This window comes from Salmo salar, chromosome ssa04 (genome assembly GCF_905237065.1).
Source record: "Salmo salar chromosome ssa04, Ssal_v3.1, whole genome shotgun sequence".
Lineage (NCBI taxonomy): Eukaryota > Metazoa > Chordata > Actinopteri > Salmoniformes > Salmonidae > Salmo > Salmo salar.
The window spans coordinates 72,566,469-72,581,673 of NC_059445.1; the positions used below are offsets into that span (position 1 = coordinate 72,566,469).

The 15,205-nt window shown below is 41.9% G+C and overlaps 2 protein-coding genes across 2 annotated transcripts; one reads left to right on the plus strand and one right to left on the minus strand.

Moving 5' to 3' along the window:
- Positions 1 to 324: 324 nt before the first annotated feature.
- Positions 325 to 1,494, minus strand: LOC106603797 (transcription factor Ovo-like 2). The gene is made up of 2 exons (XM_014197911.2): positions 1,326 to 1,494; positions 325 to 1,230 (listed from the first exon to the last, which is right to left on the minus strand). Exons 1-2 carry the CDS (start codon positions 1,438 to 1,440, stop codon positions 908 to 910), a joined length of 438 nt encoding a protein of 145 aa, XP_014053386.2. The 5' UTR covers positions 1,441 to 1,494; the 3' UTR covers positions 325 to 907.
- Positions 1,495 to 9,031: 7,537 nt separating this feature from the next.
- On the plus strand, positions 9,032 to 11,715 carry LOC106603799 (small nuclear ribonucleoprotein Sm D2). The gene is made up of 3 exons (XM_014197914.2): positions 9,032 to 9,170; positions 9,632 to 9,811; positions 10,692 to 11,715. Coding segments are annotated over exons 1-3 (366 nt in total). The 5' UTR covers positions 9,032 to 9,168; the 3' UTR covers positions 10,876 to 11,715.
- The last annotated feature ends 3,490 nt before the right edge of the window (positions 11,716 to 15,205 follow it).

Genomic DNA, 15,205 nt, shown 5'->3' on the forward strand with positions numbered 1-15,205 from the left:
CCAAGGTGACCCTCTCTGTTAACAGGGCTGTGTTCAGTGAGGTGAAATGTTACAGATAGAAACAATGTATAGAGTTAGTGATTCCCTATTCTACTGGACATACAATTTATATATGTTCTACATGATACGTTTTAAATGTGCAACATTTTGAATATTTCACCTCACTGAACACAGCCCTGGTAACGTCGCATAAGGTTCAGATAGAATGCTGAGGGAATCATTGTTCTATACCAGGTATTTCTGATGAGTCTAATGTTGCACCCTCCTGAACACAGCCCTGGTAACATACAGTAGCACTTACCAGTCCATGTATTGGAATTAGGATTAAAAGGACTTTATTATCCTGAGATTGGAACATTTGTTTGGTATTTTTAAGCGTCACATCTTTAAAACACAATATAATGAACCGTCAAACATGCAGCAGCAATACACCATGCAAATAAATAAGCAAGTCAGTATAACATGGGATGGTTGTAGCTGTACAGGTAGGAGGATGGGTGCCAAGGAGAGGAGGGACACAATTTATTTTAAAGGACACATCGATAAGTCACCACTTCACAAAAACATACCTTTAATCAACATTGACTGTAGTTGACTATTGACCAGACACACCCTGTCCTTAATCTCTCTGCATTACCTCAAGTGGACAGCAGGAGGTGGTGCTTTTAAAATAGCCACACCAATGCTGATGATTTTCAATGTTATTTTGGCCTACCGGCCAGGCACTGACTGGGTGGGGCATAACCCCAAACATATTGTCCATTCACCTTACTGTAATATTGATGTGTTAGCTTTGATCCTAGCCTGTTTCTGCTCTGTGGCAAGGTTACAACGAAGGAATTGATTAAGGCAGAAACCGACTGGCACACTTGAATGTTATTAGCGAATTTTCACCCAGGAGTTTAAATCATCCCACATAGTACCCAGTGGGATACATCAAGAAGGGACTGAGTTTGTGTTCGGCGGGCACGTTGTTGGTGCCCTCGTGTGCCTGGCGGCGGTAGTAGCGCCGCAGGGCGGGGCTGCCCGGGTGGCACTGGCGCACGTGGAGGAAGTACTCTTCGGGACGGTTGGACGTGTAGCCACAGTCCTCGCACACAAAGATCTTGGAGCGGCGCTGGCGGTAGGCGTACTGCTGGCGCACACCATGGATCTTCCTCAGGTGGGATTCAAGGGAGCAGCGCTGTGTGAAGGCCTTGTCGCACAGCTCACAACGGTACGGACGGATACCTGGCGGGAGGGGAGAGAGGGTGAGGAGAGTGTGTGTGTGTGTGGGGGGGGTTAAGACGGAGTAGTGTGTGTGTCTGTGTTTTCACTCCTCTCACCTGTGTGTGTGCGCATGTGCCTCTTGAGGTCAAAGGTGTCGTTGAAGCCTTTGCCACAGTAGCGGCAGGGGTGTCTCTTCACCATGCTGTGGCACTTGAGGTGGCGCGTCAACATGCGCTGCAGGGGAAACACCTTGTGACACACCGAACACAGGAAGTCACCCGAGCTGGGGGGGACACGGGGGCGGGGCTGAGTCAGAGAAGAAAGGGACGCGGAGTTTAAGACACACACTGCTTCAATTTACTGTCAACTCTTTGATAAGGGACTCTAGGACACATTCAGTCAAACATTGTTTTTCATGAGTTATGAACCTTCTTTTACAGCATATCACTAAGTTTTCCAGGTTTCCTCTGAGTGATGAACACGACTTGGAAGAATGGCATTCCGAGACTATCTACCTATACATAACTGTTTCACAGCAACCAACAGACATCTCATAGACACCAATGTCTCATAGAAATGCAGTGGAAGTTTACCTTGGCTCGGGATGCCAGTGCCAGTGTAGCAGGGTGGTAGAAATGACCCTGGCGCTGGCCCATGGTCCGGGACAGGAGATTGGACCAACCTTGGCCCCTGTCTGGCCCGACCTCTGGTCCTTCCCCTGGTAATGGTCCTGGTACTAGTCCTGATCCTGAGGAGGGGGTAGCTGGCTCAGGCAGAACCACAGGTTTAGGGGAGTCAGGGCAGGTGACTGTTGTAGACTGCACCTCAGCATTCTCACACACTGAAAAGGTAAGAGACACACACTCAAAACACGCATAGACATAAGAAATAACCAACCTATGAGGCAACACCAGTATCAAACTGCCTGTGAGGCTATTCTAGAATATTCTGTCATCTGATTAAAAAAAACGTAACTTCCCTACAAATGACAACAATACAACTCAAACTAAATGCAAATATGGATTGTCTGCATTAATTAATTATTATTAGGGTTTCTTGAACAAAAATTATATGTTGTAATAAATACAGTAATGATCGAACAAAATAACGAGGCTCCAACACACCGGATTTCCTACAATTTAGACATCTGTGGCATTGAGTTGTGTGACAAAACGGCACATTTTAGAGTGGTCTTTTATTGTCCCAGAACAAGGTGCACCTGTATAACAATCATGCTATTTATTCAGCTTATTGAGATGCCACATCTGTCAGGTGGATGGATTATCTTGGCGAAGGAGGAATGCTCACTAACAGGGATGTAAACAAATTTGTTCCAAAAAATTTGAGAGAAATAAGCTTTTTGTGTGTATGGAACATTTCTGGGATCTTTTATTTCAGCTAATGAAACATGGGATCAACACTTTACATATTGCATTTGTATTTTTGTTCAGTGGTTTCTCTTTATCCCTTTTTTTTTGTACACATTTACTATTTTCTCAGATACTACTATTTACAACAGTAGAAGAAGAAAAATAAGAAGAATCCTTGTCTTCTTGAACAATATGAATAAACATATCCCGAACTGACCTGTTCTGTTGTCCTCTTTCCAGTCTGTCTGCTCTGGGTCTCTCCACCTCCATCCTCCACATGCCCCCTGTTTCTTCTTTTTCTTATTCAGTAGGAACGACCGCGGCATCCTCTCTCTCTCTCGTCTCTGTATGAATCTGCTACTTTCTGACTCTGAGGCTACTGTCAAATGCTCCTGCGTCCCACCACTTTGGTTTTGTGTTCAGCTACAGGACCATGTATCACCTTACCCCCCCTCCCCCCCACTCACCGTTGGCCATCCCCTCACCATCGTGCCAATACCCTCTAACCAACCTCTGTCCAGGTAGCTCAAGAAAATCACAGTGCTCATTTCCATAACACTCATTTAGATGGTTGGGGCGGGGTGGGGTTGTGGAGGGGGGAGGCTTTTTTACTGGTGCACACCTGCGTTGACTGTGCGCGTGCGCCTCTTTTAACTGGTCCCCCACTGGTTTTGCATGCCAGGCAGTGAGAATCTGGCCTCCACAGTCAAGTGGACCCTGTCATGCAAATGTGGACCCGGCTGTGCCTGGACAGAGGGCCCGGTCGGAGTAACAGGAGCACGCACAGAAGAGCCACAGCCTTTTCTTCTCCCCCCTGCTCGGATTGTCTGGTGGATTTCGGTCTCAGACAATGGCCATTCAAATTTAATAGAAAGGGCTAACTCCTCTACTGTTTGTCCTCCGTTGACTGCTCTGTTTAGAGAAACTAATAACACTTGTAAGCGTTCCATCCTCACTCATGGCTGTTGATTTATTGAGTGAATTCTTCTGTAAATAGACAGTTGAATGTGGCAGGTGAACGCATAGATATTCCTCCATTCAAACCACCTCCATTCAAACTGCCATTCAACATTCGCTGGAAACAAACTGTCATTGGAATGAATGATGGAACTGAAAGGAAATTATTGGTACAAGAAATATGTTGAAAACTCCCTCTAGTCTACACCTTCATTGATCAAAAAAGCTTCATAAAGCTTTTACACTTGTGGGAAGTAGTGAACGAGTGCACACTTCAAGAGAAAGGTGATATTATTGGCACGCACCCAGTGTGTCCACCCATGTGTTAGGCTACCTATTTCTATGTTATTGGTATCAACAAAAACAATACAAGCCAGTTTCTTGGACACATATTAAGCCTAGTCCTGGACCAAAAAGTACTTTCAATGGAGATTTTTCACTGCACAAGTCTAGACTTAATATAGGTCCAAGAAACAAGTCCCTATGTTCTTTAAAATCAATTAGAAAGAGAGAGACAGGGAGAGAGAGAGACAGGGAGAGAGACAAGGGAAGAGAGAGAGAGACAGGGGGAGAGAGAGAGACAGGGAGAGAGAGAGAGAGAGGGGCAGACAGAGAGACGGGGAGAGAAAGAGAGAGAGACGGGGAGAGAAAGAGAGAGAGAGATGGGGAGAGAGAGACAAGGAGAGAGAGAGAGACGGAGAGAGAGAGGCAGACAGAGAGACGGGGAGAGAAAGAGAGAGAGAGACGGGGAGAGAAAGAGAGAGAGAGACGGGAAAGAGAGAGAGACAGGGGGAGAGAGAGAGTGACGGGGAGAGCGAGAAAGAGAGACGGGGAGAGAGAGAAAGAGAGAGACGGGGCGAAAAAGAGAGAGACGGGGAGAGAAAAGAGAGAGGAAGAGAGAGAGAGAAAGAAAGAGAGACGGGGAGAGAAAGAGAGAAAAGAGAGAGAGAAAGAGAGTCAATTTGGCATGAGGGTCTGCTATACAAATTGATGGAAAGTGGTGTTGGGGAAAAAACATACGACATTATAAAATCCATGTACACAAACAACAAGTGTGCGGTTAAAATAGGCAAAAAACACATATTTCTTCCCACAGGGCCGTGGGGTGAGACAGGGGTGCAGCTTAAGCCTCAACCTCTTCAACATTTATATCAACGAATTGGCGAGGGCACTAGAACAGTCTGCAGCACTCGGCCTCACCTTACTAGAATCTGAAGTCAAATGTCTACTGTTTGCTGATGGTCTGGTGCCTCTGTCACCAACCAAGGAGGGCCTACAGCAGCATCTAGATCTTCTGCACAGATTCTGCCAGACCTGGGCCCCGACAGTAAATCTCAGTAAGACCAAAATGGTGTTCCAAAAAGGTCCAGTCGCCAGGACCACAAATACAAATTCTATCTAGACACCGTTGCCCTAGAGCACACAAAAAACTACACATACCTTGGCCTAAACATCAGCGCCACAGCTAACGATGTGAGAGACAAGGCAAGAAGGGCATTCTATGCCATCAAAAGGAACATACAATTTGACATACCAATTAGGATGTGGCTAAAAATACTTGAATCAGTTATAGAACACATTGCCCTTTATGGTTGTGAGGTCTGGGGTCCGCTCACAAACCAAGAATTCACAAAATGGGACAAACACCAAATTGAGACTCTGCATGCAGAATTCTGCAAAAAATATCCTCTGTGTACAACGTAAAACACCTAACAATGCATGCAGAGCAGAATTAGGCCAATACCAGCTAATTATCAAATCCAGAAAAGAGACGTTAAATTCTACAACCACCTAAAAGGAAGCGATTCCCAAACCTTCCATAACAAAGCCATCACCTACAGAGAGATGAACCTGGAGAAGAGTCCCCTTAGCAAGCTGGTCCTGGGGCTCTGTTCACAAACACAAACAGACCCCACAGAGCCCCAGGACAGCAACACAATTAGACCCAACCAAATCATGAGAAAACAAAAAATAATTACTTGACACATTGGAAAGAATTAACAAAAAAACTGAGCAAACTAGAACACTATTTGGCCCTAAACAGAGAGTACACAGTGGCAGAATACCTGGCCACTGTGAGTGACCCAAACTTAAGGAAAGCTCTGTCTATGTACAGACAGTGAGCATAGTCTTGTTATTGAGAAAGGCCGCCGTAGGCAGACCAGGCTCGCAAGAGAAGACAGGCTATGTGCACACCGCCCACAAAATAAGGTGGAAACTGAGCTGCACTTCCTAACCTCCAACCAAATGTATGACCATATTAGAGACACATATTTCCCTCAGATTACACAGATCCACAAAGAATTAGAAAACAAACCCGATTTTGATAAACTCCCATATCTACTGGGTGAAATACCACAGTGTACCATCACAGCAGCAAGATCTGTGACCTGTTGCCACAAGAAAAGATCAACTAGTGAAGAACAAACACCATTGTAAATACAACCCATATTTATCCTTATTTATTTTCCCTTTTGTACTTTAACCGTTTGTACATTGTTACAACACTGTATATATACATAATATGACATTTGTAATGTCTTTATTCTTTTGGATCTTTTGTGAGTGTAATATTTACTGTTCATTTTATTGTTCATTTCACTTTTGTATATTATCTACTTCACTTGCGTTGGCCATGTTAACATATGTTTCCCATGCCAATAAAGCCCCTTGAATTGAATTGAGAGAGAGAGAGAGAGAGAGAAAAAAAAAGTTAGTGAGAGAGAGAGAAACAGAACTCTGTTTGGCTCATTTCACTGGACTCTGAATGGCAAATACAGCTGCAGCAGCCAGACACGAAACCCCAACATGCAAATGCCATAGAGGTCAACAGAAAAACATCCCAACACCAGAGCAAGAGAATCCTTCACCTTAGAAAGGTTTTCAATTGTCTTGATAAACTGTCAGTCGTACGAATGGGGCTGAAGAAAAAGTGTAAGCCTCAGAGGTTGCTACAGTAAGGCAGGGGTGTCAAACTCATTCCATAGACAGCCGACTGTCTGCTGTTTTTTGTTTTTTCCTTTCAATTCAGACCTAGACAACCAGATGAGGGGAGTTCCTTACTAATTAGTGACCTTAATTAATCAATCAAGTACAAGGGAGGAGCGAAAACCTGCAGACACTTGTCCCTCCGTGGAATGAGTTCGACACGTGCTGTAAGCAGTGGTGGAAAAAGTACCTCAATTGTCATACTTGAGTAAAAGTAAAGATACCTTAATAGAAAATTACTCAAATAAAACTGAAAGTCACCCACTATAATTCTACTTGAGGAAAAGTCTAAAAGTATTTGGTTTTAAATATACTAGAGTATCAAAAGTAAATGGAAGTGCTAAAATATAGTTACGTATCAAAAGTAAAAGTATAAATAATTTCAAATTCCTTATATTAAGCAAACCAGACGGCACAATTTTCTTGTTTTTTATTTACGGATAGCCAGGGGCACGCTCCAACACTCAGACATAATTTACAAACAAAGCATTTGTGTTTAGTGAGTCCACCAGAACATAGGCAGTAAGGATGACCAGGGATGTTTTCTTGAAAAGTGTTTGAATTGGACAATTTTCATGCCAAAATGTAACGAGTACTTTGGGTGTCAAGGAAAATGTAAAAAGTACATTGTTTTCTTTAGGAATGTAGTAAAGTAAAAGTAAAAGTCGGCAAAAATATAAATCCTAAAGTAAAGTACAAATACCAACAAAAACTACTTAAGTAGTACTTTAAAGTATTTTTTACTTAAGTAGTTTACACCACTGGCTGTAAGGTAAAGCTAAAAAAGTTTGGGGAGTTCCTGAGGGAGGGGGTGGGATGGTATTGTTGATATTGTTATTTCCTTTGTCTTAAGTCTCTGTTTGTGACCATGCAAATCATTTTATAACATTTTTGACATGCGTTTTTCTGGATTTTTTTGTTGCTATTCTGTCTCTCACTGTTCAAATAAACCTACCATTAAAATGATAGACTGATCATTTCTTTGTCAGTGGGCAAACGTACAAAATCAGCAGGGGATCAAATACTGTATACTGTATCTGCGATTAAAACCTGCATTTATACTCAAAGCACTCACAGATACAGAGGTTTGAAACATTCACATAATGCTCGTACAACAGTCATCATGCCTGACTTGTGTGAGAAAAAAAATGGTTCTATGTAGTTGAATATGTCATTCCTACAGGCTCCTGTAGACAGGTTTGACAGGCATTCCACTGGGCACAGACGTAAATTCAACGTCAAATTTCTATTTAGGCCTACGTTTGATTGGACATTTCCGAAACTTCTTTACGTTGATGACTTCTGTCAAATCACTTTTCCACTTTGATTCAACATCATCAGAAGGAAAAATCTAGATTTGTTTTGTTAAAATGACGGTGAAACAAAGTTGATTGAAAAAGTTTGCGGGGATGGCTGCCTCTTTCAGACAACCAGAAGACTGTTGACTGTACTGTGTCCTGATGTCCTCCAGAGCTGCGCTGTAACTGTATGCAAATGTATGATGCAGCATGCAAATCAATAGGAGATCCACACCAGAGAGAGAGAGAGAGAGAGAGAGAGAGATAAATCCACTGAAACTGATTGCTCTAAAATGCATTCTCTGATTTCAGAAAAATTGGAAAATGTTGTCATATTTCCTATTTCAATTCCATTATTAATCAATTAAATTATTAAACTTGTATGACACTTGTTTGACACTTTTGTGTGAGAACAAGCCTACTACTGCTACATAGCCTAAATCAGGCAGAGATCATGTGGAGTCACACAAAGCACTGCATTTGCACGTCAGTAGATCGTCTTTTGTGTGTGAGATGTGTGGACCAAGTCGGTTTAAACTTATTGATGACGATGAAAGACATAAAAGTCTCAAAGAACCAGCACAGATACTCAGATACTACACTAGGTGTTATTTGCATAGTTAAATTTGAGCTGACCAGTCTGAACACGAAGGAAAGAGAGGGCATGTTTGACTGTTAAATATCTGTGTCTGCGGTGTGAGCCACGCCCTTAGCTAATTATTTTAGTGAAAGGGATGAGAAAGAGAACTACATAGGTGACACCAGTGTGTGTGTGTGTGTGTGTGTGTGTGTGTGTGTGTGTGTGTGTGTCTGATAACACCGTTTGAAAAGACATGCCAAAGAATGATGGTGCCTATGTTGTCAACTTTGTATCTGTAAAAGTGTCTGTTAAGGCGTTTTTTTTAAATAAGAGTTCACAATACTTCTTATATCTTGTTCAGTTAATCATGATTGGTCATAGGGATGGATTATCACAAGATGAGTAGTCACAATGACATGCAATTTCCAGTACAATGCTAACCATAGGGCAAGGAAGGGTGACTGTGAAAACGGTTATGCTAGCCATTGTTGCTATTTTGAGATCAATACGATACGAAACCTGAATTGACATGTATATCTCAATCAATACCTGAAATATATTTGGTGAGAAATGAAGTAATGAGCTGTAGTGTAGTAGCATTTATACTCCTTGACAGTAGATGTCGCCACATTGTGTCCATTGTTAGGACTGCAGATGAGCCTTTTATTTACCCGGAAGTATTTGGTATTTTTCGCGCAACGTTTTCAGTCCGAAAGATAAATTGTTCCTCATTCATTCAGAACATAAATAACACCAATTCACAAACATGTAAGTTCAAGAGTACAGTTGAGTATTAATTTAATGTATCAACTAAATGCGTGTGTTTTGCAATGTGTGCTGGAATTTGGTTGTAATGAGCTTGCTCAAAGTTTACTCTGAATCGTTCTGCTACAGGCTAACATTAGCTAGCTAACGTTAGCGTGCTTGAATCTGAATTGCTCACGTTAGCTGCACGTTATAGAGAGCTAGCTCGCTAACCATTGTTGATTGCTAAACAAAATAATGAGTTAAGGTTTAGCTTTGTATGTTACTCTTTACCTTCTTTGACCCCATTATGCAGTTTTTTGTTTAGTCTGTTGTATTTTCTAAAATTGTTTATCGACTTTGGGTCCTTGAAAAGAGCTATATAAATCCCATGTTATTAATATTTTGCACATTTGAGTTACCTAACTAATACTTATAGCAAGGTTTTAGATTATGCGTTTTGACACGTTATTTGGTCTTTCTAGGAGTTTGCTGAATAAACCCAAATCTGAGATGACTCCAGAAGAGTTGCAGAAACGAGAGGAGGAAGAATTCAACACTGGACCACTGTCTGTGCTCACCCAGTCAGTGAAAAGCAACACACAAGTCCTCGTCAACTGCCGCAACAACAAGAAGCTACTGGGACGAGTCAAAGCCTTCGACAGGTAATGAATAACTGAAAATGGCAGAAAGTAAACTACTTTTCCATCACCTTCCAAATCATGACGTCATATCGTGTTTGGATTATTCTATTACTTGGTTCCCAAAACCCATTTCAATTAGCGTGTACACTGAACAAAAATATAAATGCAACATGTAAAGTGTTGGTGCCATGTTTCATGGGCTAAAATAAAAAAAATCCCTGAAATGTTCTAGGCGCAACAAAAAGTGTATTTCTCAATTTTGTGCACACGTTTGTTTGCATCCCTCTTAGTAAGCATTTCTCCTTAGTCACGATAATCCATCCACCTGACAGGTGTGGCATATCAAGAAGCTGATTAAACATGATCATTACATAGGTGTACCTTGTGGCAAGGCCACTTCAAAATGTGCAGTTTTGTCACAACACAATGCCACAGATGTTTAAAGTTTTGGGGGAGCATGCCATTGGCATGCTGACTGCAGGAATTTCCACCAGAGCTGTTGCCAGAGAATTGAATGTTAATTTCTCTACCATAAGCTGCCTCCAACGTCGTTTTAGAGAATTTGGCAGTACATCCAACCAGCCTCACAACCGCAGACCACATGTAACCATGCCAGCCCAGGACCTCAACATCTGGCTTCTTCAACTGCGGGATCGTTTGAGGGGGTGTGCTGGGGAGTTATTCTGTCTAATAAAGACATTTTATGTGGAAAAACTCATTATGATTGGCTGGGCCTGGCTAACAAGTAGGTGGGCCTATGCCCTGCCCTGTCATGTGAAATCCATAGATTAGGGCTTGATGAAGGGGCCCTAAAATCAAGGGCCTTTATATAAACTAACTAAATTGTTGCGTTTTTATATTTTTGTTCAGTATAATTTCACTTTGTCTTCTCTCTATGTAGGCACTGCAACATGGTGTTGGAGAATGTGAAGGAGATGTGGACAGAGGTCCCGAAGAGTGGCAAGGGGAAAAAGAAGTCCAAGCCAGTGAACAAGGACCGGTACATCTCTAAGATGTTTCTGAGAGGGGACTCTGTCATTGTTGTGTTGAGGAACCCTCTTATCACTGGGACTGGGGGGAAGTAGACTGACATCTCACCCAAAGGCTGTACCACACTGGGTCGTATTAATTAGTACACACCATCCCTCCCCGTTTTGGTCAGTTTTCTTCTGTTTGGTTTCTAGTGAATACTACCCTGCTTTAGCTGAGAAACTGCAAGAGCAGGGCCATGTTCATCAGGACACAATGTTGTGGAATATTTAGATATACAATGTGGAACAAACATGCGTCTCTGACGTCTAGAATAAGGAATCACGTCAGCTCTATTCATTACATTTCTATATTAAACATTCCACAATGTTTGACTACTAAACGTGGCCCTGGGTCAAGTTCTGTAGGCATGACATGGAGAAACTTTTTTTAGTAGTAGTAGTAGTAGTGGTGGTATTTCTCGAACACTTTGTTTTCTATTTGAAAATCTTTTATATTTCCGCTCACTGAATGCGGCTCAGAACTCGATTAATCATGGCAATTGGATCTCTTTCAGTAAGGCCCAAGTTTTCAAAAAGTGCTCTGCAACGGGACATCAACTAAATCAGAATTTGTTTCTTCCACCCTGTTAGAGCTGAGAGATTAGTTTGATCATATGTGACCTTAAGTTGCCCTTTTGAACATGACCCCTCTGTTTATGTTATGATTTCATATTGTTTGATATGATGCCCACATTCAACACATGTAATGGAGACAAATTAATATTCTTGGCTGATCTTGTCATAGTTTTTCAAACTGCTGAATTTTGTACTCAAAGCTCCAATCTGATATAGGCCTGTTTTATTATTGAGGCGGTGATACAATTCCTACAAGGAACATATTTAGTTTTTTTCTCTTTGTTTAATATTTTAATAAACAAATGTTTTTGTTCTATATCTCTGAAAGCCATGCTTTTAATGTAAATGAAAACCTGCAAAACTGTAGCCCTCTTGTGTGGAAGTTGCTTGATGGCCATGCTAGAAAGGACAAAATGGTTAAGTACACAGTGTACAAAACATTAGGAACACCTGCTCTTTCCATTAGACTGACCAGGTAAATCCTATGATCCCTTATTGAGGTAACCTGTTAAGTTCACTTCAATCAGTGTAGATGAAGGGGAGGATACGGGTTAAAGGATTTGTAAGCCTTGAGACAATTGAGACATGGATTGTGTATGTGTGCCATTCAGAGGGTGAATGGGCAAGACAAAATGTAAGTGCCTTTGAACGGAGTATGGTAGTAAGTGCCAGGTGCAATGGTTTGATTGAGTCAAGAACTGCAACACTGCTGTGTGTTTCACACTCAACAGTTTTCTGTGTGTCTGATGGAGATATTGACACCTTGTAGTCTTTGCCCCAATGAATTGAGGCTGTTCTGATGGCAAAAGGGGGGTGCAACTCAATATTAAGAAGGTGTTCCTAATGTTCTGTACACTGTATAGAGTCTGAACTGTTAAAGTAGGGAATGTTTAAGGTTAATGGCTAACATCACATTTGTGGTAAAAGTAACACTTGGGTCCTTGCATAGCCAAGAAATGGATGAGCCTCTCAGCCTTGAGCTACAGTACAGCATGCAGAATGTGATATTTCAATGCCCTCTAGTGGTGGGCTACTCTGCATGAGTTCACTGAGGATTTGGTATTTCCTACTAATGTTAGGTTTGGTATACAGTACAGAAAATTAGACTAACAACACCACCACTCTTGTCAAGAGGGTGCAACAGCATCTACTTTCTAATGTGGCTGAATAAATTCTGCATGCCTCCCCGGTTCCTCCAAATACAGTACTACCGAGTCACCATCGAGAGCGTCCTGACCGGTTACATCACGGCCTGGTAAGGGTTTTAATCCATCCAAGACAGCGAGGCTAAGATGGCCCAGTACATCACTGGAACTGTGCTCCCACCCATCCAGGACATCTACTTAAAACGGTGACTGAGGAATGCTCGCAGCATCATCAAGGACCCCACACACCCCAGACACGAGCTGCTCTCTCCTTTACTGTCGGGCAGATGGTATCGGAGCATGAAGTCTGATACCAACATGCTCAGAGTTTCTATCTACAGCCATCAGACTGCTGAACAATTGAAATGGACTGACTGCGCACATGCACTCATGAACACACACATACAGTTGAAGTGGGAAGTTTACATACACCTTAGCCAAATACATTTAAAGTCAGTTTTTCACAATTCCTGACATTTAATACTAATAAAAATTACCTGTCTTAGGTCAGTTAAATTGTTTAACTTGGGTCAAACGTTTTGGGTAGCCTTCCACAAGTTTCCCACAATAAGTTGAGTGAATTTTGGCTCACTCCCCCTGACAGAGCTGGTGTAACTGAGTCAGGTTGCCCACACATTTTCTATAGGATTGAGGTCAGGGCTTTGTGATGGCCACTCCAATACCTTGACTTTGTTGTCCTTAAGCCATTTTGCCACAACTTTGGAAGTATGCTTGGGGTCATTGTTCATTTGGAAGACCCATTTGCGACCAAGCTTTAACTTCCTGACTGATGTCTTGAGATGTTGCTTCAATATATCCACATAATTTTCCTTCCTGGTGATGCCATCTAGTTTGTGAAGTGCACCACTCCCTCCTGCAGCAAAGCACCCCCACAACATGATGCTGCCACCCCCGTGCTTCACGGTTGGGATGGTGTTCTTCAGCTTGCAAGCATCCCCCTCTTTCCTTCAAACATAATGATGGTCATTACAGCCAAACAGTTCTATTTTTGTTTCATCAGACCAGAGGACATTTCTCCAAAAAGTACGATATTTGTCCCTATGTGCAGTTGCAAACCGTAGTCTGGCTTTTTTATGGCGGTTTTGGAGCAGTGGCTTCTTCCTTGCTGAGCAGCCTCTCAGGTTATATCGATATAGGACTCGTTTTACTGTGGATATAGATACTTTGTACCTGTTTCCTCCAGCATCTTCACAAGGTCCTTTGCTGTTCTGGGATTGATTTGCACTTTTCACACCAAAGTACATTCATCTCCAGGACACAGAACACATCTCCTTCCTGAGCGGTATGATGGCTGCGTGGTCCCATGGTGTTTATTCTTGCATACTATTGTTTGTAGAGATGAATGTGGTACCATCAGGCATTTGGAAATTACTCCCAAAGATGAACCAGACTTGTGGAGATCTACCATTGTTTTTCGGAGGTCTTGGCTGATTTATTTTTATTTTCCCATGATGTCAAGCAAATAGGCACTGAGTTTGAAGGTAGGCCTTGAAATACATCCACAGGCACACCTCCAATTGACTCAAATGATGTCAATTAGCCTATCAGAAACTTCTAAAGCCATGACATCATTCTATGGAATTTTCCAAGCTGTTTAAAGGCACAGTCAACTTAGTGTATGTAAACTTCTGACCCACTGGAATTGTGATACAGTGAGTTATAAGTGAAATAATCTGTAAACAATTGTTGGAAAAATTACTTGTGTCATGCACAAAGTAGATGTCCTTACCGACTTGCCAAAACTATAATTTGTTAACAAGAAATTTGTGGAGTGGTTGAAAAACGAGTTTTAATTACTCCAACCTAAGTGTATGTAAACTTCCGAATTCAACTGTATAGACATTCATGCTACACACACATCACAACTTCTGCTACAAGACTTATTATACTGCTCAATTTATACACTTGCCCCCAACCTTCCCCAATACAGGTGTAAATATTGGACTATAAATTGTGCATTCCTGTATTATAATAAATGCTAACAGGTTTCTTCTATTCTAATGTCATTTATTTTGTTCGTATTCTCATCTTTTATTATTTATTGTTGCATTGTCGAGAAGGAACCTGCAAGTAGCATTTAGTTGGATGATGTATACCATGTGTATCCCGTACATACAACTATGGAACCCTAACCTGTTCACCGGACGTGCTACCTTGTCCCGGACCTGCTGTTTTCGACTCTCTCTACCGCTCCAGCTGTCTCCAACTCTGAATGCTTGGCTATGAAAAGCCAATTGACATTTACTCCTGAGGTGCTGACCTGTTACACTCTCTACAACCACTGTGATTATTATTATTATTTGACCATGCTGGTCATCTATGAACGTCCAAACGTTTTGGCCATATACTGTTATAATCTCAACCCGGCACAGCCGGAAGAGGACTGGCCACCCCTCAGAGCCTGGTTCCTCTTTAGGTTTCTTCCTAGGTTCTAGCCTTTCTAGGGAGTTTTTCCTAGCCACCGTGCTTCTACATCTGCATTGCTTGCTGTTTGGGGTTTTAGGTGGGGTTTCTGTATAGCACTTAGTGACATTGGCTGATGTTAAAAGGGCTTTATAAATACATTTGATTGATTGATTGATTGATTGATTGATTGAATACAATTTGAACTTAATTTTCCCATTTTTACCATGTCACTTTTT